Source organism: Pan troglodytes, chromosome 4 (genome assembly GCF_028858775.2).
Source record: "Pan troglodytes isolate AG18354 chromosome 4, NHGRI_mPanTro3-v2.0_pri, whole genome shotgun sequence".
NCBI classification, from domain to species: domain Eukaryota; kingdom Metazoa; phylum Chordata; class Mammalia; order Primates; family Hominidae; genus Pan; species Pan troglodytes.
The window spans coordinates 124,133,151-124,158,754 of NC_072402.2; the positions used below are offsets into that span (position 1 = coordinate 124,133,151).

General features: G+C 37.0%; 1 protein-coding gene and 1 long non-coding RNA gene across 4 annotated transcripts in view; one reads left to right on the forward strand and one right to left on the reverse strand.

Moving 5' to 3' along the window:
• The window catches only part of GRAMD2B (GRAM domain containing 2B), a 210,067-nt gene that overhangs the window by 86,852 nt on the left and 97,611 nt on the right, over window positions 1-25,604 (forward strand). For 2 of the 3 annotated variants that reach the window (XM_009449572.4, XM_003950610.5), the window contains exon 1: window positions 604-825. The exons of the other annotated variant lie outside the window; for it this stretch is intronic. In XM_009449572.4, the coding sequence (XP_009447847.1) occupies window positions 701-825 (125 nt within the window). In that variant the 5' untranslated portion in view covers window positions 604-700. Of the gene's footprint in view, window positions 1-603; window positions 826-25,604 lie in introns of those variants that run through there. 3 annotated transcript variants of the gene reach the window in all.
• Window positions 15,359-23,803, reverse strand: LOC107974840 (uncharacterized). The gene is made up of 3 exons (XR_001717886.3): window positions 22,791-23,803; window positions 18,535-18,679; window positions 15,359-15,593 (listed from the first exon to the last, which is right to left on the reverse strand). It is a non-coding gene; the product is annotated as an uncharacterized LOC107974840 (long non-coding RNA).

Sequence of the window (25,604 nt, forward strand, 5' to 3'; positions counted from 1 at the left end):
CGAACTCTCGCTTCCTACTGTTTATTTGTTTGTATTTGTTGTTACTGTTTGGGTACAAGTCACAGCCTCCTGTAACCCAGCAAAATATGCAACCTGAATATTGAGACTCCCTTGACTTTGTGTATATCACTTCCATAAGAACTCCAGAACTCTTCAGGTCCCAAGGACCAAGGAATGCAGCCTTAAAACTGCTGTGCATCTGCCAAACATTGGCTGCAACACACACAGTGTGCTGGTCATTGCCTGTGTGAGTACAGGCATAAAGCACATCCACATTGCTCACCCTGTTGGTCAGGCTCAGGTGGTTAGAAAAAGCATCCTGCTTTTAATGTTTAGATGCTGCCAGTCTCTGCACCTCATTGTTTTGTTTTGTTTAGGTGTTTACTTTTCCATGCTTTTCTGACTAAATTCAGATACATTGGTGTTCATCTTAGTGAACTAAAAGTTGAATTTCCCAAACACATTTATTTCTTTACAGCAAACATAGATAGGATGAAAACCGCCCTGTGTCACACTGATATGTTAATCATTAACTGACTTTTAAAAACATAGCCTCAGCTAGATTGAGTCACATGAAGAAAGAGCTTCCTGCAATTCAAGGACTGTACAAAGCTGAAACGCAGAGATTTTCATATTATTTGGGAGACTGAGAAATGAGCTTTTAAGGTTGTTCCTTGACTTGCGGATCAATAAGCGCACAATGGTGAAGAAAAGGCTGCCTTCTAGTGACACAGTGTTCCGGTTTGAGACTCCGGGCAGCCCAAGGAAGGCCAACGTGGAGGCCTCACGCAGCTCCACAGACAGCCCCAGCTCGGTGTTCCTCAGGTGGGTACAGCCTGGGCCTGGCCATCCACGTCTGTCCCCCTGGTGGCCTCAGCTACCCAACTGGTGACCCTTGGAGAGCTCCTTTTTCATTCCTGGAGGTAGGGATCAGCCATGGGAAGAGAAGGTGCAGCCTAGGCATCCTGACCAGTGGATTCGAAGGGGGTATATAATAAGGGATGGGCTCTTCTGAGCAAATAGAACTATTATTACTATGAAGGAAAAATAATTTTTAGTGCCTTCTTTAGTACTTTCTTAGTACTGGATAACTGGTCACTATGCAATTCATCAATTCTTGACTCACTCTCAGGTTCATAAGAAGTGAAAACAAATCGTTGAACCCCAAATCGACTTTGGTATCAAAATTACATGAACTATTATTAAAATAATAATTATTAAAATATTAAGATAATTGCCTTCTTTTTGCCTTTCCAATTTAAATTTAAAATAGTACCAACTGTTCTCTGGTTCAAGTATTTACTGCATAGTGATTTATAGCAGTTTTGGCCAATTTCAGAACATATTCATTTTTGCTATAAACTCATCAATATCCAAATCAGCGCATTAATATCCACATCAACACCACTCTAATAACTACATATTTTTCATGAAAATTTATTTTTCAAATTCTTTATTCATTTTGTCTCATTATATTTATCTAGCAATTTATAGAATGTAGAAATTTAGTATAAGTGGAAATCACATATTCAAAAGAAAGTTTTTCATCCAACTTTCATGTAAACTTTAACGTAGCATTCATGTAAACTTCTCAGAATAACCCCCACACCCAAACTTTACTTTTTGACAGCACCATATCCAGAAATTCAAGAGTTAAATATGATCATTGTTTTCTTTTTTAAATTGTTTTAAATCATTTACACAAAAAGTACTTTAAATTATAGCTTTCAAAAATTTAATAGAAAACAAAGACGTTCTATTTTATTTAATTGCATTCACATATCAGAATGCCAGGTTATGAAAATAAATTAAACACTTTTAAAAAGAAGTTTTAGAGACCAAAAAAGTGAATGTGTGCAAATTGTTTCGTAATATATCTATTTTCAAGTTACTTAATTTTTCTATCCATTATTAAAATGAATCTATCTTACTTGTATTAGTAGTTGAGCAAGGGTATAATTCTGTGATTTAAAATGTAAAACTTAGGCAAACAAAGAGAAAAAATAAAAATAAAATAAAATGTAAAACTCATCCATTATTTCCATATTTTGCTGAGCTTCAAGTGCCTCTTGAATTGCTTTGTCTGTGGAATCCATCTCTTAAGTAGACTGTCATGCAAATTCTTCTTTGGAGCTCAAGCTCTAACCAGGAAAAAAATTAAATCAAAATGTATCAACAAACAAATAAATATTAAAACAAATACAAAATACATAAAGTATAATTGAAACAAAATAAATGTTTTCATAATTATAGATAAATAGAATAAAAGTAAAATAAAACCCATATCAACTTAAATTCAAGCCTCTTGCAAAAAAAGCTCCAGCCTATGTCACCCGCATATTTGAGTATTCAATATCAAATTTCTATGTTAGCATCTATAAGTGGTTTTTTTAAATGTGTATTAGAACTGACCTAAAAAAATTTAACATATCTCTAAATAGGTCAGGCATTGAAGGACTTTTAGTCTAGTTGAAAGATCTATTTAATGTATTGTGTAGAAAATCACTGAAAATAATTTGTGGAAGCATTCAGGCACACATTGGTTAAATCTTTGAGATAAAAAATAAGACCAGGTAAACACTTTCCTTTACCTTCTAAATAAGTATTGAGAATTTATGTGGCTGTTTTAGTATCACATTATCCTTTCAATGAACTAGAGCTAATAAAATGTACTTGCAGATCAACAAGCCACTTCAAATAGGCACAGATACAATTTACACAGTGTTTGTATTCAATCACTCAATTCAGCAAAAGTTTATTGAGTAATTATTATATGCCAGGCTATGTACAAGGCACAGAGGTTACAATCATGAGTGAGATAGACTTAGTCCCTGCTCTCATGGAGATTTAGTTTAATGTTTAAGACAGGCCAAAAATATGAATGAATGCATATGTGCATACACAAATACATAATTCAAAAAGTAATATGTTTTATAGGAAACAAAGCTGAGGCAGACAGTAAGATAGAGAAAACTACTTTAGATGGGGTGGTAAGTAAAGGACTCTCCAAGGAAGTGATATTTAGGCTGACTTAGAACCAGTCATCATAAGACTGAGAAGGAGCGTGGTTGCCCTGCATAGGGAAGATAGGGAAGAAGTCTAGAGGAAACTGCGAAGAGTGGCACCCATGAAATCAGACAGATAAACAGATGATAAGGGGGATTAGAGTTCTATTCTAATTGTGGCCGGAAGCCACTGAGGGTTTAGAATAGAAGAGTGTCATAATGTGACATTCACTTTAAAAGAGCACTCTGGCCTACTTGTGGTTGATTTCCAGTTGTCTGAGCATTCAAGCAATGCTACATCTTGCCTGTTTCCCCTGGTACATTGTGGAAGGGTGTCTCTAAGGCACATACCTAGAGGAAATGCTCATCATAGATTATGAACATGATTAACTTTTTTTGCCAATGTCATTCTGTGTTCCAAAGTTCTGTATCTTTGCGCTACCACCAGCAGTTATTCTGCTGCCTCAGCAACACTGGAATTGTCTGATTTTTTTACCGTTTTCAATCTGCAAGGTGTGAAATGGTAACTCAACGTGGGTTTAATATATGTTAAACTAAGAGGAGAAACATCTTTTCAACATGTTTAGTGGTCTTTTTTTGTTTTCTCTTCTATAAAATGCCTGCTTATGAATTTATATCCCTTTTGGAGGAAAGAGGTCACTATCGTTTTCTTCTTTTGAGATAGTTTTTTAAAATACTCCAGACGCTGATCTTTTGTTATGTGTTGCAAGTATTTTATTCCAACATATGACTTGTCTGTTTACACTCTCTACTATGTCTGAGTTCTTATTTTAATTTGTTAGTTTATTAATTATTTTCTTTATGATTTGTTTATGACTTAAGAAATCCTTCCATACCCTGAAGTCATAAGAACATATGTATTTTCTGCTAGAAGTGTGTTTTCCTTTCAAACTAGGATTCTTTCTGTGTTTAGAACGTATTTCCTTTTCTGGTGTGAATTAGGGCATCATTCTAAATTATTTGTAGAGATAATAAATTGTCCCACATTATTTATTGAATAGACTGTCCTTTCATCACTAATCTGTAATGCCAGCTCTGTCATATATCACTGTCTTAATTACCATCACTTTATAATAAAAAATCTGCTAAGACAAGACTCCTTACCCAGTTCAGAAGTGTTTCATTACGTTGACCCTTTGTTCTTCCACTTAAATTTTAGAATTAGCTTATCAAGTAAAACTTTTTTAAAATGAAATTACATTAAGCCTATTGTTCAACTTGAGAAAATTCAACATCTTTAAGATGTTAAATATACCAATTCATAAACATGGTATAGCTTTCCATTTATTTAGGTTTTCTTTAATGTCCTTCAATAAAGTTTTAGAATATTCTGCATAAAGATCTTACACATCATGTTAGATTTATTCCTAGATATTTTACACCTTTGTTGTTACTGTAAATATATTTTACATTGTATTTTCTTTTGTCAATGTACAGAAATATAATTAGATTTCTAAATTGATCTTATGTTCAACATCCTTGCTAAACTTTTAATAATAAATCTGTAGACACTAAGAGATTTTCTTTGTAGACAATAATATTTGAAATAATAAAAATTTTATTTTTACCTTTCCAAAATTTACTCCTTGAAATCTTTTTGTTTTTTTTTTTCGAGATGGAGTCTCGCTCAGTCACCCAGGCTGGAGTGCAGTGGCGCGATCTCGGCTCACTGCAAGCTCTGCCCTCCTGGGTTCACACCATTCTCCTGCCTCAGCCTCCCGAGTGGCTGGGACTACAGGCGCCCGCCACCACGCCTGGCTAATTTTTTTGTATTTTTAATAGAGACAGGGTTTCACCATGTTAGCCAGGATGGTCTCGATCTCCTGACCTCGTGATCCACCCTTCTCGGCCTCCCAAAGTGCTGAGATTACAGGCATGAGCCACCGCGCCCGGCCACTCCTTTAAATCTTCTTTTGCTTTATTACACAAGCAAGGAACACCAGTATAATGTTGAGTAGATGCAATAATTCTAGATATCCTTGTATTGTTCCTGATTTTAAAGGGAATGCTTTTAATATTTCAGGATTTATCAGCTGTTTTCAGATTAAAAGTTTCCTTCTAGTTAAAGTTTTCCAAGAGGTTGTTAAAGTTATTCAGTGCTTTCCCAGCCTCCAATAGTTAATCCCCATTTGAAAATCTTTGACATTGATAATGTGCACAGTACCTCAAAATTCAAAATTTGCAGAAATCATCATTTCTCAAAATATACAGAACATTAAGCAGACTTGGAAAAACATGAATTGCTGTAACGTCTATAGGTAGTTGACTGGGAAAGGCTTTGGTGAATTAAGAGTTTCATAAATTATCACTCCAGAAATTTAAGAAATCAAAAAACTCTATTGGATCAAGAAGCTTTTGGAGATTTATTATGCAAATTAGCCATTAGGCAAAAGTGAAAGTTGCTCAGTGGAGTTAGTGTGTAGAATAGGACACCATGGCCTTTGGGAGTACAAACAAGGCCCAAGATGGGAACTGAAGAGGACAAAAATGAGGCAGAACTAATCGGAAATGTTAGGAGGGTGCTCAAAGTCCTTCTGTGTTCTGGGATGAGGTCCACTCCAGGCTGCAGTCAACGATAACCTTGGTGTCCAAGGCAGCCCCACAGTCACACTCATTATGCCTCCATTTAGTGGCTCCAATGCATCTGTGTCTTCTCCTCTATTCTAGCTGCCACCAGTGGGTAGGAAAGAAAATGTTTGCCCTTCTTTCCTTCTGCCCTCTTCTCTCAAGAGCTTTGTCTTTTCTTAGCCAACCCCACTTCTCCTGCTGTTACAAAAAGGACAGGAGCACTCTATGGCACCAGATGAACAGGAACACAGCAGACACTGTGCCATGACCCATTTTCACTAGTCAAGCCCATGGGCTCAGCGCCTGTTCACAAGACTGCTATGTAGAGGCTGGAGTGGGGCCAAGTCCTGGAAAATGAGGTTACTTCTCCAAGTGCAGGGATGAGATGGAAGCATTCAAAGGAAGCAGCACTGTTTTAAGGGGATATATAATGGCATTAGTTTTCTGGGTGTGGAGCAGGTATTTCAGCAAATGGGCAAGGTCAGGGCAGGAGGACCTATGAACTCTGCAGAGCTTCACAGAGGAGAGTGAGGGGCAGGCTAAGACAGGAGGCAGAGAAAGAACAAATTGCACCAGGATATAGTGAGACATGGCTATGGAAGTTAAAATGAGGAGGTTATGTCAGAGGACTAGGCTCTCTTAGGAGAGTTAGAATTTTCCCAGCAGGAAAGAATAAAACTCGCCAGCAGTGTCATTGCAAGGAGCGAAAGGACCTCTGGTCTCTTTCCCAGACTTCACCAGATACTTCCGCACATTCAATATTTTCTCAATGCACATGCTCTATCTAGTTGCCAGGCTGTTGAACATGCTGGAAGTCCTCTTTGATGGCCTCAAAAATTCCTATGCCCTTTCAAAATGCACCTGGAAGGTCTAGTTTAAGCTCTGGGTAACTTCCCTTTGCCACCCACACCCCCACTCTCATCCCTCAGAACTAGCAACCTTTTAATTGTTGGCACTATATCCTATATTAACCATTTATCAGAATGTATTGCCGTCAGGATGTATTTATTACAAAGCCAATGCAGCTTAAGCTTCTACCCTCACTTATAAGACAGCTTCTACTGTCCAAGGCCCTGGGAGGGCCACTGGTAAGGTGCGCAGATAGTCCTACATTCCTGAAAAATTTGCAGATAGTATTTTAACTGCAAGTATAATTTCTGTCTCTTTCCACTCCTATTTTTCCTCTTTCATACTTTTCCTCAAGTCAGATATGTAGCCAAAGGCATTTTTGGCATTCTGAACTAAGGGAAAGTTGTTCAGAGATACATTTAGTTTGGTATTCGTGGAATCTATTTGTGTGATTTGCCTTCATTTCTTTGTGCACATAAGTTATCACTGGCTGTATGGTATTAGAATGGCTTCCAGGAATACTCCTACCACCCTCTAAGCCAATATGGGGCAGAGTCAGAGATGGGATCATGATATGAACATGGTGTCATGCATCAGAAGTGTGTGGGTAGTGGAAAAGAAAATAAGTTTGAAATGTACAGAGCCAGAAACTAGTTTCTGACAAATTTTTCCAATCATCAGATATATAAATCATAAGATACATAAATATATAAAGTGGTAGATTCTATTCTTTTTATTGCCTAGTCAAGACAGTTCTCTCCTATTCGGACTATATACTCGATAATGCAGCTAATATAATTATACCAACCTTATTCTTTTTCTTTCTTTTTTGGTGATATTTGTGCATAATAGACTTTATCAGAATTCTTGTGTTTATAAGGCACAAACCTGAAGTAATACTAAAAACACCCACTGCATTTGTGTATGTGTCACATAGTAGATTATCATCACATTATCAAAACTGGGTTTGAATTTGAAATAAATCTTTAGCCTATCAATAAAAAGGTAAGTTTTTTTCTAGAGAAAAAAACTAAACCACCTTCTTTTCTGTTTACTGAAAATATTATGAGGTTGTTGCCATATGAAGAGATCAATGAGTATCAGCTATAAATTATAAAAAAAATTGTAGAATATGTCAGACAGTTAGTTCATAAGAGCACTATATTACTTTTCTGGATTTGGAGATGTTTATGGAATCTGTAAACTCTTTCCAATTCATAATTTGATTTTTTTCCTCATTTAAATGTATAATCACTGTCATGCCTAATTCCTTGTTCGTACTTTTCTTAAAGAAGACTCTAAAATTGTATAAGCTTCAGGCCCATAAAACCTGGATCTGCCCTCTGATTATAACTTCTTCTATGCCCATGGTCTCCAACAGATCTGTTTTTTCTATTCGTAGAACTTGATACACACTGTATACTTTGCAGCACTGAGTGAAGGAATGGATGTGGTTTTCCCAGCTAGGGGAATGAACTCCCAGCTAGGGGAATGAACTCCCAACAGGAATGCATGTTGGCTTGTGACTGCCTGTTATCAGCCCCTCATTTTTGGAAATTTTGAAAATATTGGTAGGAAAACTAATTTTACACAAATGGTTTTGAGTAGTTTTTACTTTGCCATTTTTTTCAGACCACCAAAAATTGTTATTTTAAAAAATACACACTATTCAATTACCCATTCTGAAGTATTTGACTCACTTTTTTTATTTCAGTAGGTTTTTGGGAAACAGGTAATGTTTGGTTACAATGATAAGTTCCTTAGTGGTGATTTCTGAGATTTTGGTGCACCCATCACCCAAGTAGTGTGCACTGTACCCAATGTGTAGTCCTTTATCCCTCACCCCCCTCCCACCCTTTCCCCCAAGTCCCCAGAGTCCATTGTATCATTCTTAAGCCTTTGTGTCCTCATATCTTAGCTCCCACTTATGAGTGAGAACATACAATATTTGATTTTCCATTCCGAGTTATTTCACTTAGAATAATAGTCTCCAATTCCATCCAGGTTGCTGCAAATGCCATTATTTCATTCCTTTTTGTGGCTGAGTAGTATCCCATGGTATATATATACTACATTTTCTGTATCCACTCATTGATTGATGGGCATTTGGGCTGGTTCCATATTTTTGCAATTGTGAATTGTGTTGCTATAAACATGTATGTGCAAGTATCTTTTTCATGTAATGACTTCTTTTCCTCTGGGTAGATACCCAGGAGTGGGACTGCTGGATCAAATGGTAGATCTATTTTTAGTTCTTTAAGGAATCTCCACACTGTTTGCCATAGTGGTGGTACTGATTTACATTCCCACCAACAGTGTAAAAGTGTTCCCTTTTCACCACATCCACACCAACATCTATTATTTTTTTATTTTTTGATTATGGCCATTCTTGCAGGAGTAAGGTGGTATCGCATTGTGGTTTTGATTCACATTTCCCTGATCATTAGTAATGCTGAGCATTTTTTCATATGTTTGTTAACCATTTATATATCTTCTTTTGAGAAGTGTCTATTCATGTCCTTAGCCCACTTTTTGATGGGATTGTTTGGTTTTTTCTTGCTTATTTGATTGATTTCCTTGTACATTCTGGATATCAGTCCTTTGTCAGATGTATAGATTGTGAAGATTTTCTCCCACTCTGTGGGTTGTCTGTTTACTCTGCTGATTATTTCTTTTGCTTTTCAGAAGCTTTTTAGTTTACTTAAGTCACACCTATTTATCTTTGTTTTTGTTGCATTGGCTTTTGGGTTCTTAGTCATGAAGCCTTTGCCTAAGCCAATGTCTAGAAGGGTTTTTCTGATGTTATATTCTAGAATTTTTATGGTTTCAGGTCTTAGAGTAAAGCCTTTGTTCCATCTTGAGGAGATTTTTATATAAGGTGGGAGATGATGATACAGTTTCATTCTTCTGCATGTGGCTTACCAATTATCCCAGCATCATTTGTTGAGTAGGGTGTCCTTTCCCCACTTTTTGTTTTGTTTGCCTTGTCAAAGATCAGTTGGCTGTAAGCATTTGGCTTTATTTCTGCATTTTTTATTCTGCTCCATTGGTCTATGTGCCTGTTTTTATACCAGTACCATGCTGTTTTGGTGACTATGGCTTATGGTATAGTTTGAAGTCAGGTAATGTGATGCCTCCATAATTGTTCCTTTTGCTTAGTCTTGCTTTGGCTATGTGGGCTGATTCCATATGAATTTTAGGATTTTTTTTTTCTAGTTCTGTGAAGAATGATAGTGGTATTTTGATGGAAATTGCACTGAATTTGTAACTTGCTTTTGGCATTATGGTCATTTTCACAATATTCATTCTACCTATCCATGAGCATGGGATGTATTTCCATTTGTTTGTGTTGTCTATGATCTTTTTCAGCAGTGTTTTGTAGTTTTCCTTGTAGACGTCTTTCACCTCCTTGGTTAGTTATATTCCTAAGTATTTTATTTTTTTTGCAGCTATTGTAAAAGGGGTTGAGTTATTGATGTGATTCTCAGCTTGGTCGCTGTTGGTGTATAGCAAAGCTACTGATTTGTGTACATTAATTTTGTATCCAGAAACTTTGCTGAATTCATTTATCTGTGTTAGGAGCTTTTTGGATGAGTTTTTAGGGTTTTCTAGGTATACCATCATATCACGGGCAAACAGTGACAGTTTGACTTCCTCTTTACCCATTTGGATGCTTTTTATTTCTTTCTATTTTCTGATTGCTCTGGCTGGGACTTTCAATACTATGTTGAATAGAAGTGGTGAGAGTGGACATCCTTGTGCTGTCCCAGTTCTCAAGGGGAATGCTTTCAACTTTTCACCATTCAGTATAATGTTGGCTGGTGTTTGTCATAGATGGCTTTTATTATCTTAAACTATGTCCCTTGTATGCTAATTTTGCTGAGGGTTTTAATCATAAAGCGATGCTAGATTTTGTCAAATGCTTTTTCTGCATCTATGGAGATGATCATGTGATTTTTGTTTTTAATTCTGTTTATGTGGTATATCACGTTTATTGACTTGGGGATGTTAAACCATCCCTGCATCCCTGGTATAAAACCCACTTGATCATGGTAAATTATCTTTTTGATATACTATTGGATTCAGTCAGCTAGTATTTTATTGAGGATTTTCTCATCTATGTTCATCAGGGATATTGGTCTGTAGTTTTCTTTTTTGTTATGTCCTTTCCTGGTTTTGGTACTGGAGTGGTATTTTCCTGTTCAACTAGTCCTTTTATCATTGTATAATGTCCCTCTTTGTCTATTTTAACTGTTGTTGCTTTAAAGTTAGTTTTGTCTGATATGTGAATAGCTACTCCTGCTTACTTTTGGTGTCCATTTGCATGGAATATCTTTTTCCATCCCTTTACCTTGGGTTTATGTGAGTCCTTATGTGTTAGGTGAGTCTCTTAAAGACAGCAGATACTTGGTTAGTGACATCTTATCCATTCTGCCATTCTGTATCTTTTAACTGGAGCATTTAGGCCATTTACATTCAACATTAGTATTGCGATGTGAGGTAGTATTCTATTCATTGTGCTATTTGTTGCCTGAATACCTTGGGGTTTTTTTTCATTGTGTTATTGTTTTATAGGTCCTGTGAGATTTATGCTTTAATGAGGTTCTATTTTGGCATATTTTGAGGATTTGTTTCACGATTTAGAGCTCCTTTAGCTGCTCTTGTAGTGTTGGCTTGGTACTGGTAAATTCCCTCAGCATTTGTTTGTCTGAAAAAGTCTTTATCTTTCCTTCATTTATGAAGCTTAGTTTTGCTGGGTACAAAAATCTTTGCTGATAATTGTCTTGTTTAAGGAGGCTAAAGATAGGACTCCCTTCTACCTTGTAGGTTTTATGTTGAGAAATCTGCTGTTAATCTGAAAGGTTTTCCTTTATTAGGTTACCTGATGCTTTTGACTCACAGCTCTTAAGATTCTTTCCTTCATCTTGAATTTAGATAATCTGATGACTATGTGCCTAGTCGATTATCTTTTTGTGATGAATTTCCCACATGTTCTTTGAGCTTCCTGTATTTGGGTGTCTAGGCCTCTAGCAAGGCCAGGGAAGTTTTCCTCAGTTATTCCCTCAAATATGTTTTCCAAACTTTTAAATTTCTCTTCTTCCTCGGGAACACAGACTGTTGTTAGGTTTGGTTGTTTAACATAATCCCAAACTTCCTGGAGGCTTTGTTCACTTTTTAAATTCTTTTTTCTTTGTCTTTGTTGGACTGGATTAATTCAAAAACTTGTCTTCACGTTCTGAAGCTCTTTCTTCTACTTGTTTGATTCTATTGTTGAGACATTCCAGTGTATTTTGCGTTTCTCTAAGTGTGTCCTTCATTTCCAGAAGTTGTGATTGTTTTTTATTTATGCTATCTGTTTCTCTGGAGATTTTTCTGACCATATCCTGTAACATTTTAAAAATTTCTTTAAATTGGTATGTACCTTTCTCTGGAGGCTCCTTGATTTGCTTAATAATCAACCTTCTGAATTATTTTTCTGGCAATTCAGAGATTTCTTCCTGGTTTGGATCCATTGCTGGTAAGCTAATATGATCTTTTGGGGGTGTTAAAAAATCTTGTTTTGTCATATTACCGGAATTGTTTTTCTGGTTCCTTCTCATTTGGGTAGACAATGTCAGAGGGAAGATCTGGGGCTCAAGGGCTGCTGTTCAGATTCTTTTGTCCCACAGGGCGATTCCTTGATGTGGTACTCTCCCCCTTCCCCTAGGGATGGGGCTTCCTGAGAGCCAAACTGCAGTGATTATTATTTCTCTTCCGGATGTAGCCACTCAGCAGAGCTACCAGGCTCTGGGCCGATACTGAGGAATGTCTGCAAAGTGTCCTGTGTTGTGATCCGTCTTCAGGTCTCTCAGCCATGGATACCAGCACCTTCCCCAGTGGAGGTAGCCGGAGAGTGAAGTAAACTCCGTGACTTATTTTTTAAATGAAGTTTTAAATTTCATGGAAATTTATTTTGGATGAATTTAGCTTAAAGTCCTCACTTTCATTAAAAGCTTTTGATTTTTGAACAGATAAAAAATTCAATCAGGTTCATTTATATGCTTTCACCTCTAAAGATGTTTATTATTTATTTAGGCTTCATGTTTCATAAAAACAAAACCAGGCAAATGTAATTGAATTGAAGGTTCTAGGAGTTGCCTCCTTGTGTAATTATGTGGAAGACCTAGCATGGAGCTACACGGGGCAAATTGGGAAGCCCTGCCAAGAAGCACATAAGTGATGAATGAGTGCTTATATATAGCCCAGCAGTAACAATAATCATCTCTTCTATTTGCACAGTGCCTTACTCATGGGAACTTTTTATAGGCATTACTTTATAAACCTTGCTGGCCTTTCACTGTGGTAGATGGATTACAGTTTTTCTCTGCATTACTTAGATGAAGTAAGCAGGTAACAGAAAAAAAAAAAGTTTTCTGTTGTTGCTGTATGGCAAAACTATGCGAACAAATTAGTCCAAGTAGTGTATGTACAGCCAGATACATGACCAAAATGGCATTATCCAAGTTCATGGACCAATTTATTCACCCAGCTTGGCTTCAAATTATTTGGGCTATTTTCAAAAATCAAACCCACTTTTGAGGGTCATTTAATTCCATTTCTTTATCTCACCCAGGGTGATTTCTAGAGCCCCAGAGCATATAAAGATTTCAGAAGTAGACACAATACTCTTTGAAAGAGAAGGTCAGAGAGAACTACGTGAGATTCCCAGTTCTACACTGACTCATTATATGATTCTGTGGGCTTAAATGTTCTAATGCTGGTTGTGACTGTTATAGGACAACGAGGGAGATCCACAGAGAAATAATGGTATATTTACTCATCACCCAGAGCTCCTAGAAGCTAGCAAATACATTCTTTCCTCTCTAGTCCTAGCACTTAGCACATAGAAAAAACTCTACTTTACTAAAGCAGAATCTTGAGTCTATTCTTCAATAGATCTTAAATCTATTCTTCAAGAAGAATAGATTCTTCTTGAGTAAATAAGGCTCAGATCCTGCTTCCAGGAGCTGAAATCTCTGTTGGTGACTGACACAGATCCAGGATACTATAGAAGGCAGACAATGTACATGCAGTTTGAAAATTAAATTATGAGCCTAACTCTCCAAACTATCATTTTCCGCAACATGTCTCTTGCTCATCCTCATATTGCTGTGTTTAGATCTAGAAATAAACTGCACATTTCCAATGCTTAGTGCAACAAAATAAACCTTGCCTAATGTAAAAAACTAACAGCTGCCAGTATAATCCCGGAGAAAGGGAAAGTTTCTATTTATTCCTTCAAATAGCCCCATAAGGGCAGGTTAATATTCCATGAGGAGGTCTCACTTCAAACATGCTCCTGTTTGGAGGGAAAAGAAATCTGGAAGCAGGAATGGGGAAGTAGAACAGGTATCTTCAGTGGTCTCACAGAGTTGTCCTTTGGCCTGTTAAGGAGAATTATCTGTGACCCTGGTCAGCTTCCCCAGTCATATCTGTTGCCCTTCCTTGTGCCCAAGAAGTCCGCACTCTATGCACGCACTCTGGTTCAGGGCCTTTGCACCTTCTTTGCCTACAATACTCTGGCAGGGTAAATTCTGAGCTGTCCTTCAAAACTGGGCCAGGTATCACTGCCTTCAGAAAGCCTGCCCTGGCACCAATCTCCCTTTCTCTGTGCTCACATTGTGCCTTTTATTTATCTTCGGTATAACATTCATTATACATTAAATTATACTTGTTATATTTGTCCTTCTTTCTCACTGTGCTGCCTTTTGTTTCTAACCAATCACTGAGCACAGTTCCTGGCATAAAGTAGACAATGATAAATGCTAGACGGATGAATAAATTTCAGGTAGGTTATGGATGAATGAAGACCTTCCCTGTTTGACAAGCAAGGCTGACCCTTGCTGGGAGTGCTGCTGACTTCACCCCAGGAGGGCTGAAGCTCAGCAGAACATTCAGGGCACACAAGTCACTAATATGCTCAATATAGGGAGAATAACAAGTGGCAGATAAAATTATACCGCAGGCCTTCTGATTCATAGTCCAGGAACTTTCCACTACTCCACAGGGATTTATTAATAGATCTAAATTCAGATTTGACTCTCAGCAATCCCAAATATTTTATTCTTGCAACTGGGAAAAGAGAGGGGAAAATTACACAACAAAAAGGATACCATGAGCAATATAGGCTTAAATTTTTACCTCCATAAATATAAATGTAAGTTAATTTTAGCTTAATTTCACATTGAATTCATTTGTTTAAAAATTAATTATGGTAAAGTTGAATTAAGTTACATAGGAAAGAGATAAGCATTTACTTAAAGAAAACATCCATTTTTAATTTAATATTCCCTTACACATGCCACACACTTTCATATCTTCATGCCTCTGCTCTTATTTTCTCTGTGCCGGAAATAACATTTTCCTCAAACAATACTTAGTCAAAAAGTATTTATTGTGTAATAAGGCACTAGAGATCCATTGGTGAATAAAACCAGTGTGGCAGGTTCTTATGTTGCTTATAATCAGAAAAAGACAGGCATTAAAGAGGATTCTGAGTGTCTTGCATACTGGGAAGGTAGAGTAGAAGGCAGAGGGAGCAATGGGGGGTGCAACCCAGTCCATGGAGTCGTAAAGCAGCAGTCCCTGAGGAAATGAAACAGAACATGAGACTGGAAGAGAGGGAGAGGGAGAGGTAGAATCCCATTTGTAGAAATAGCATTTGCTATTCTCTGTGGAAGAGAAAACACATTTCAAGTTGCTGAAAGAACACTGGGTCTCTGGAGCAGAAAGGGAGAGAGGGTTGGAGGAAATGAGGTAAAGCCCAGACACACTTTCCTCAAAGAGTAAACATGAAACTTCAAAGCTTAATTATCCCAAATTATAAACAAAATAAAACTCTCCAGGATTAATATCATCCTATTTGTTTTTCTTTTAGAGATTGTATTTGGTTGACGTAGATGCTGATTTAGTAGTGACTCTTGTAATACATCATCTTTTGGGGAAAAAAAGACATTCATTTCTTTTGTGTAGCTGTACATCACGATCACCACCCAGGATCTGTCTGCTGATCCTTGCATGATTCCATGCTCTCCAACATTCAAAGGCAAATCCGAATTCCAAATCAGTCATTGATATGAACATGAAATCCCCAAGGAAGCACGTTCCAAGCTGAGTAAGAATGATAAGGGTTAGATGAGTTGTCAATTACTTCACAGCATATTATGCCAAATCCTAGCCTCTTAAACAATGAGCATGTATTATCTTACACAGTATCTGTGGGTTCCGAATCTGGAAGTAAATTGGCTAGGTAGCTCTGGCTCAGGGACTTTCATGAGGTGGACAATCCAAGGCTGAGAATACCAAGAAGGGTGATCACTGGGGACCATCTTGGAGGCTGGCCACCACAAAAACTCTGAATATTTCTAATCTGAAAGGCAGTATTTGGTGAAAGGACATTAGCCTTGGAGTTACTTGGATCTGTATTTGAATCACAACTCTGCCACTTACTGCGCCACCTTAGCCCCATTAACTAATCTTTCTAAATTCCAGTTTTCTCATTTGTCAGATGGGGCTAATAGCATCTAGCTTATTGGACTATTCTGAGGATTAGGTACAGATAATTTTGGAGGCTGGCAAGTTGGAGGCACTGAAGAATTGTTATCACTATAGCTACAACATAGGTGAATTGTCACTGTAAAAACACAGTTAGAAGTCATTATCCACAAAACCTTATGTCAAATTCTAAGGTTTTGTTTTACCTATTTGTTTTATTATCACCATATATTCTTTTATAACCTAGTGAGAGCCAAACAAAAGGAAAACGAAAGGTACATGAGGCTTTAAAAAATTATTTACTCTTATGTATTTGAATACATGTAAAAACCATAAGAATTTTAAGGGCCAAACTTGAAGAGTCAAAAAACTGTCAAGCTATTTCAGTTCTCCCATATGACTGAAGTCCATATTTTGATGACCTTAAGTAAACATGGAAATAAATAAATAATAATAAAGAAAATAGAAGGGGAAAGAAAAACCACCAATACTGAGCTAAGTGGGTTTCTTAAAATTTTAACTCTTCTGAAAAAAAAAAAGGATTATCTCTTTTTATAAAAAGACAAGTTCTGTCTCAAGTCAAAATAAAACTTTTTTTCCCAACATTGCTACTGGTTTATGAGGCTAAACAAATGTTCTGTACTCAGGAATTTGAGAACTGTGCTTTGGCTTGGTTTTAAATGTCTCTGGGCTTAGTTTATTTTCTGGAAATATAAGAATAAAGACACTAAGAGAAGATGGTTCTCCATCTGTATACTCAAAATATTATTTCTCTCTTATTGCTGCTATAACAAGAAATATATATATTTATGTATTTATAATTATATATATGTATATAATTTCTCCAAATTCATATGCTGAGAGTATAAGTGGAAAGGGCCCAGACCTGGCCCTGGCAGGCTTTTGTTTCCTGTGGCAAAGCACTAAGTCTCTCTTTTTTCTCATCTCACAAATGGAGAACAAATTGTAAACAGAATTTTGCCAGACAATGGAGGAACAGAAAGAAGAGAGAAAAAACTCAACAGAGACTATATATACACATAAATTTATAAGCTCCTTCTGGGGAAAAAATGAAGAATTGTCTTTAGGGACTAGTTCATTCTTTTGGCATTTAAAAAAAATTTAGTCACTATCTGAAGTGCTACATTTACTACAAAGCTAATGAAGCTGAAACTTCAGAGTCTGTCACTTGAATGAACTTCTTCTAATTCAATATTCAATGTTTGCACCTAATTTTGGGGGTTTTTTATTAAAGAAACCCCCTATACTATATTAGCTTCAGGCCCTACAAAACTGAATCTGTCCCAGTTGTTGCTGCTGTTAACTTAAAGATGCAATTTTCTGGCCTGGCACAGTGGCCCACACCTATAATCTCAGCATTTTAGGAGGCCAAGGCGGGTGATTCACTTGAGCCCAGGAGTTTGAGACCAGCCTGACCAACATGGCGAAATTCCATCTCTACAAAAAATACAAAAATTAGCCAGGTGTGGTGGCTCCTGCCTGTGGTCCCAGCTGCTTAGGGAGTTGAGGCAGGAGTATCGCTTGAACCCAGGAGACTGAGGCTGCAGTGAGCCATATTCATGCCACTGCACTCCAGCCTGGGTGACAAAGTGAGATCTTATCTCAAAAAATAAACAAACAAATAAATTAATTAAATAAAGATGCTGTTTTCAACCAAGACAAATTTTCTAAATATTATAATGAAGATTTTATGCCAGTAAGTGAGATATTAGTTACTAACATGTAGTTTAACAAACCTATACGAGAAGCTATCATTATGCTATGAAAGGTTTATTCCATTGTGGAATCAATCATTGATTCCTGGAAAATATGAATATGAAATTTATTCCCTACACAATCATCACATTTTTGGGAATATTCATCTTAATATAAGACGATCACATTGTATAAGCCATGTAATTCAGCACACTAGATTATACAACATATTTGTAATGTAGAATTTTATTTTAGAGTAAATTATGGATAAATGTATCTTTATTTTCCTTAAGAGAAAAAAAACCTATTGAATCTTTTAGTTATCTACATTATTATATATCACATTTGGGGGGGTTTGAAGAACTAAAGCTTCCAAAAATCCCAAAGTTACCAAAGAGGGTGGGTGGGGTGGGGGTGAGAATTGAAAAATTATCTATTAGGTACAATATTTACTATTAGGCTGATGGGCATACCAGAAGCCCAGACATCTCCACTTGGCAATATATGCATGCAAGAAACCTGACTGGTACCTCCTAAATCGATAAAAATCTAAAAATACAAAAAACCGCAAAGTGACTTTACTAACAATAATTCTTATTTGCATGGAGAAGTAGCATAGGATAGTAGTTAAGAGCCCCAACTTCTTAGCCAGACTGCCTGAGCTCTAATGTCGTCTACATAACTTATCATGTTGCACTTTAGTTTGCTCTCCTGTTAAAGGAGGGGTGAAAGCTTACCCCTCATAGGGTTATTGTAAGGATTAAATGAATCACCTCATCTGTGAAGTGCTTAGAAAACTACCTACCACATATAAGCACTATAAAAGTGTTACTTGAAATACCTTTGGCTGGTTTCTAACTTGGACTGTCATCTCACATATTGCTTTATTAACCTGGGCAGTGATTTCGATCTTCTCTCCCGCTGTCATTCTTCCGTGAGCAAGGACACCTTGCTTCTAGATCACCTCCTGAATTGCCACACTTGTACTGGAAGAAATTATATTACTCATCCCTGTATCCTCCTAAGCTATTGTTTTATAGTCTGCTATTCTTAGTAAGAGCCCCTGAATGGTTTTTTTATTATTATTATTGCAAGTTAATACAGGAAAAACTAAAATAGAAAACTGTGTGCTTAAAATAAATGTTTCACAGCATAAGATTATTATGTGTTTTTTCAAAAGATGTTTTAATATTTGTTAAACTGCGCTGGGCACCGTGGCTCACACCTGTAATCCCAGCACTTTGGGAGGCTGAGGTGGGTGGATCACCTGAAGTCAGGAGTTCAAGACCAGCCTGGCCAACATAGTAAAACCTCGTTCCTACTGAAAATACAAAAATTAGCTGGATGTGGTGGTGCGTGCTTGTAGTCCCAGCTACTTGGGAGGCTGAGGCAAGAGAATTGCTTGAACCTGGGAGGTGGAGGTTGCAGTGAGCCAAGATCATGCCACTGCACTCCAACCTGCGCAACAGAGTGAGACTCTGTCTCAAAAAAAAAAAGAATTGTTAAATTGTCCACATTGGGAAATATAACTATGCCAATTGCTAACAAAGGGTTTTACTTTTGAAGATGAATAAAATAGTAAAATTTTAGGTTGAGTTGTTTATATAAAAATGACTGAAAGATGTCTTTATAGTACATATAAATAACCATATCTCTACTGGAAGGTGCCTCCTCATTTATTAGTCTACATGCCACAAAGAAATAGGCTGAACTGAGATGACTTGACTTTGAACTTTCACTGACATCTAGGTTGATAATAATAAAAAAGAATATGTTTATTACAGCCCTAACCTGCTTCTGTACCCATGAACACCAAATGATTGAGACATGTATATAAAAGTTCTGAAGTCATGCTGTAAAGCATGGTAAATAGTTAACTGAAATGTCAAGTGACCTTTCCTACTTATATCCAACTGACAGGAAAGGAGTTTTGTTTGTTATTTTCTATGTAGTTATATAAATGGCCATTAATTAATGATAAATAATAATCACACATCATGATGAAATGTTCAGTTAGGCTGACACTGCAGTTTTTTGGCCTAGGATTCTTCTTTAGACCCCAAAGAGGAATATCATTGTTTATTGCTGAAACCAGAAGAAATAAAATCATTCTGCTGTATATCTGTCAGGATTTTTTATGCTGCCAGAAAGCTATATAACCATAAGTAAAGTAATTTCAGCAGCCTTTCATAAATGCAGCTGGAAGAGTGATAACTTTAATTCTGCTAGGCAATTCTTGAGTTGGTCCAGCCAGTTCCATAATCTCTTGATAAAATGATAACAACCTAACATTTACTAGATGTCTTCTGTGTGCCAGACGTCTCCTCCTAAACTCTTTTCACAAATAGGCTAATTTAAACTTCACAATAACCTTATGAAATAGGAACTATTATTACTTCATTTTCCATGTAGGAAACTGAGGCTTAAAAATATTCTGCCTAATTCCCATAATAAAAGACTTGGACTCTATGTGAAAATTCTAAATTCCATACTCTAGCCACTTTGCTGTACTCCAACTCCTCCCACCTTTAATTTCCATCCATCATATAGTAACAGATTGGGCTTAAAGATGTAGACCTCCTAATGTTAGTGGGATGATTTAAAATCTGGTACAGGAGTTAGATGTGGCACCAAAATCATGAGTGACAAAAAAATGAATCAGTTGAGGTCAGGAGTTTGAGACCAGCCTGGCCAACAGGGTAAAACCCCATTTCTACTAAAAATACAAAAATTAGCCAGGCATAATGGCACACATCTGTATTCCCAGCTACTCGGGAGGCTGAGGCAGGAGAATCGCTTGAACCCAGGAGGATTGCGCCACTGCACTCCAGCCTGGGCAAGAGAGGGAGACTCCATCTCAAAAAAAAAAAAAAAAAAAAAAAAAACTTGTACATTGTTATTTGTCAGTTATAGCTCAACAAAGCTGAAACAAAACCTGTCCAAATAACAATAATGCTTGTACATGGATATCCACAGCAGTATTATTTATAATGCTGAAATAAAACCTGTCCAAATAACAATAACACTTGTACATGGATATCCACAGCAGTATTATTTATAATAGCCAAAAAATGGAGACAACTCAAATGTCATCTACTGATGAATAGATAAAATAAAATGTGGTATGTCCATGCAACGGAATATTATTTGGCAATAAAAAGGAATGAAGTACTATTATATGCCACAACACAAATGAAAGAAGCTAGTCATAAAAGGCCACATGATTCCATTTATATGAAAAATAGGCAAATCTATAGTGATGGCAAGTCAATTAGTTCCCAGGGACTGCAGGGAAGGAATGATGGGGATTGATTACTAATGGGTACAGGGTTTTTTGGGGAGGGTGATGAAAATGTTCTAGAATTGGTGGGGAAAGTTACACAATTCTGTTTGTGGTACTAAAATCACCGAATTTTACCCTTCAAAAGGGTGAATTTTGTAGTATAGTGAATTATATCTCAATAAAACTATTATTTTTTAAAAGGTAAGAAAGATCCTTAAAAGGCATTTCTTTCTTGGAAGTTCATATTCTGTAAGTACAAAGTAAGTAAATAATTTTTCCATGACTAAATTGGCTTGATGATTTTCAGAAAGACTGACATGCCTTTGCTAAACTATATCTTCTGGATCAGTATTTTATCTGACATTTAAGTTTTCCAAAACACTTCCCTTTTCTCTTTTCACTAAAATTGTGTAACGCTACAAAACGGATGTATCAGGATGAGTACTGCAAGAAAAGGGGTTGTGTTCCCCAAGACCAGCCACACTCAGAGATTCATTAGAAGGACTCATAGAACTCACCATTATTCGACTCATGGCTAAGATTTCTTACAGTGACATAGTAAGGTGGATCACAGGGGGAAAGACACAAGTGGAGTCTGCAGGAATCCATGTACAGGCTTCCTTAGGCTCTTTCCCTCCCGTGATAGGGCACAGAGAGCACACTTTTGCACCAGCAACAAAAATGTAGCAATATGTGTGCAATATTTCTGCCCAGAGATGCCTATTAGCAACTCAGAACCAAAGATTTTTATTGGAGGCTGGTCACACAGGCACTCTCTAACCAATACATACCTCAAATTTGAGCTCCCAGAATGAAAGCAGGGGTTCAACATAAATCCTATTATTTGCATAGTTTAGACAAGTGGTCCGCAACCTTTTTGGCACCAGGGATTGGTTTCAGGGAAAACAATTTTTCTTCCATGAAAGAAAAATTCTTTTTCTTTTTTAAAATTATTCTTCTTTCATGGGAGGGTGAGGTGGGGGCAGGGGGTGCGGGATGGGAAACGGTTTCAGGATAAAACTGTTCCACCTCAGATCATCAGGCATTAGTTAGATTCTCATAAGGAGCACTCACCCTAGATCTCTCGCATGTGCAGTTCGCAATAGGGTTTGTGCTCCTATGAGAATCTAATGCCACCACTGATCTGACAGGAAACAGGTTGAGAACCCCTGAATTAGAATCTATTTGAAAAATAAAGTGGAAGGTCATCTTTCTTACAGAACAATAAATTTCTGTTTCATAGGAATTATTTAACTTCTGAACAGTTTGTTACAAAATACATAATTACACCGCAGGACTCAAAGTTCACGCAAGAAAATAGTTTAAGGACTGAGTGGGTCCTTGGAATTTCTTAGACAACCTACCTTCACTACCTTTTCCCTTTTTTCTCCCCTTCCTCTGTTTCCCTTCCCTGCTTTCACCCATCAGCTTCATCCCCTTCACTTTCCCTTTTCCATCACGACCATCTCCCCAATTATAAACTGACTGTAATTTCAAAACATTCAAATCACTGTAAAAATTGTTTCCTTTTACAATTTTATTTCACAGGTCTTCCAAGTGTAAAATATTATCTCACTAATAGATGAATTCTCATAAAAATTTTTACATGTTTGCCTATACATATAGCTGCATCTTCCAAATTAATAACTTGATTTAAAAATTATCTTCAGAAAATATCAAAGTTCATGGAAATAAATAACATTTTTTGCCAAATTGCAACTTCAGCCCTTTGACAAAAATATATAGTAAATTCTTATTTAGCAGCAGCATTTAAATACTACAACATTTCAAAAATCTTCAAAGTTCCACCTTACCTGTAAGGCATGTGGAAACCCAACTTCTCCAGAACCAGACTTGGTGGTCAATTATCTTGAACCTCCAAATAAGTCAACCTGGAAGCAAGACACAACATATGGAACCATTTGCAGACCATACCAGCCCCAAGATAATTATCTCCCACTTCAATTGCCTTCCACTGAGGCAGGGTTTTACTAAGAATAAAATGGTTCTCCCTAAAGCACTGGAAAAAAACAATGTTTCCTCGAAAAAAATGAAAAAGTTAATTTGATAGCAAAGAGCATGAACAGACTCTAGAAAGCATAAGATCATAATCCCACGCAGACCAGGCCTTCCATGAACCATCCTGAGTACCATGTAAAGGTAACTATCTGGTATGTGCTCAGAAGGGACCGTATGAGAGTATCACAAGACACTCATAACTATGTCAGTTGTTAAAAAACTAGGAATATTAGGCCAGGCGCGGTGGCTCACACCTGTTATCCCAGCACTTCGGGAGGCCAAGGCGGGCAGATCACGAGGTGAGGAGATCGAGACCATCCTGGCCAACACGGTGAAACCCTGTCTCTACTAAAAATACAAAAAAATTAGCCGGGAGTGGTGGTGGGTGCCTGTAGTCCCAGCTACTCGGGAGGCTGAGGCAGGAGAATGGAGTGAACCCAGGAGGCAGAGCTTGCAGTGAGGCGAGATGGCGCCACTGCAGTCCAGCCTGGGCGACAGAGCAAGACTCTGTCTCAAAAAAAAAGAAAAAAAAAAGAAAACTAGGGATATTAGTCTGCAGAGGCAAACCTCAGAGGTCAGGTGGAGAAAGTAGGGCATGAGTATCAGTTCAGGTATTTAAAGGTTTGTTATATGGTAGAGCAAATCTACATGACCTGACGAGCTAAAACTGGAACAAACAAGTGGGAAGAGATGACAGTCCAATCATTGTAAAAAAGAACTCTGAGGCCTGGCTGCTTTAAGCCATAATGAGCTGCCTGTAGCTGGAAGTGTTAACGTCTTTGATTGATTCATTCAATATTCTACATTCCATTTCAATATTCTGCATTCCATTTCAATATTCTGCCTTCCATTTCAATATTCTGCATTCCATCCCATCTTTACTCTGGAGACGGGACATTGGCTCTACACACGTGAGTGAAATAGTCAGGGTTCCTGCTCTCATCTAACTTAGATTCTGATGGTGTGATTTCAGATATTTAGAGGAAATTTAAATATACATACAGATCGAAACTGTGAAATGTTTTGTAATCTCAAGAAACTGTAAATGTATTAAATAAAAGCTATGGGTTTTTCTACATTTGGAGTACCATAAATATGTTTTTTTTCTTTCCAAGAGTGAGCCAGCCAAACTAATAATGCTTAGCTAAGAAACATCCTAAGGCTAGCTCAGAGATTATTTTGGATACTATTGAAATTTGGGCATTAAAGTTATAACTGTGGGTCTCCAAAGTATATTAATGAAGAAGACTCAAAACCATTCTCTTAAAGTGAGCCAGTTATTGTCAGCCTTTTGCTTTTGGTTGCAGTTCTTATAACTTAGAGTTACACTTTTTTTTGTTAGAAGATACTTTTCCTTCAGAAAAATAGAATAATAATGTTTTATAATTAGGAAAGAAACATAAGACTGGTTAAAAACACATGAAAAGGGATTTTTAAAATACAGTTAACATTTAAGTCTCAGAATTAAATTAATACACAAAACTGCTTAAGTACAATCTATTCTTGCCTATTAGTTATAATCATGAAGTTCATTTTTTAACCATCTCTTAGTCAGCATATTTCAAGATAAGATCGCTTTAATCTGAATTAAACAACTATGGTCTGAGCCTGAAGTCCCCGGCTGGTTTGGAATTATGCTGTCTTATGGATGAAAGCCCTCATAGTTTGCCTGGTCTGACACAAGGCTGGGGAGAGAAGCAATGGGGAAATTCCAGAGGTGACTCTCACTGAACCTCCCAGCATGGCTCCAGGCAACACAGAATTCACAAACATGTCTTGATGGGAAATGAACTTGCATTCACAAACATTCACTTTATTTTTTATGCTTTTTTAAATTGCTAAGATGAATCCAAAAAAATCTATTAGTAAACTCTGTATTAATCAATTTTAGAATGCCAGAAGTTTAAAAGAGAAAAAGAACAAATGTCGGGGACTGAAAATTCAAAAGCAGCAAGAGAGAGCCTGCTACTCAGTTTCCAGAACAAGAGGGAGGGAGTGTCTGTGTGTGTGTGCGTGTGTGTGTGCACATGCACATGTATATGTGTTTCAGTTTTATTGAGGTATAGTTGACAAATTAAATTGTACATATGTATAAGGTGTATGATGTGATGTTTTGATATACACATACATTGTGAAATGATTACCACAATTGAGTTAATTAACATATCCATTACCTCACATAGTTACCTTTGATTTGTGGGTGTGTGATAAGAACACTTAAGTCCACTATCTTAGCAAATGTGAAGTATACAATATACCAGCAGTGTAAAAGGGTTCCCTTTTCGCCACATCCTCACCAACACTTATATTTTGTCATTTTTATAAAAGCCATCCTAACAGGTGTTAGGTAATATCTCATCATGGTTTTATTTGCATTTCCTTGATGATTAGTGATGTTGAGCAAATTTTCTTTCTTTTTTTTAATTTAACTTTTATTTTAAGTTCAGGGATACATGTGTAGCCTTGTTACATAGGTAAACCTATGTCATGGGGGTTTGTTGTACAATTATGTTGTCACCCAGGTATTAAGCCTAGTACTCATTAGTTATTTTTCCTGATCCTCTCCCTACTCCCACCTTCCATCTACCAATAAGCCCCGGTGTGTGTGT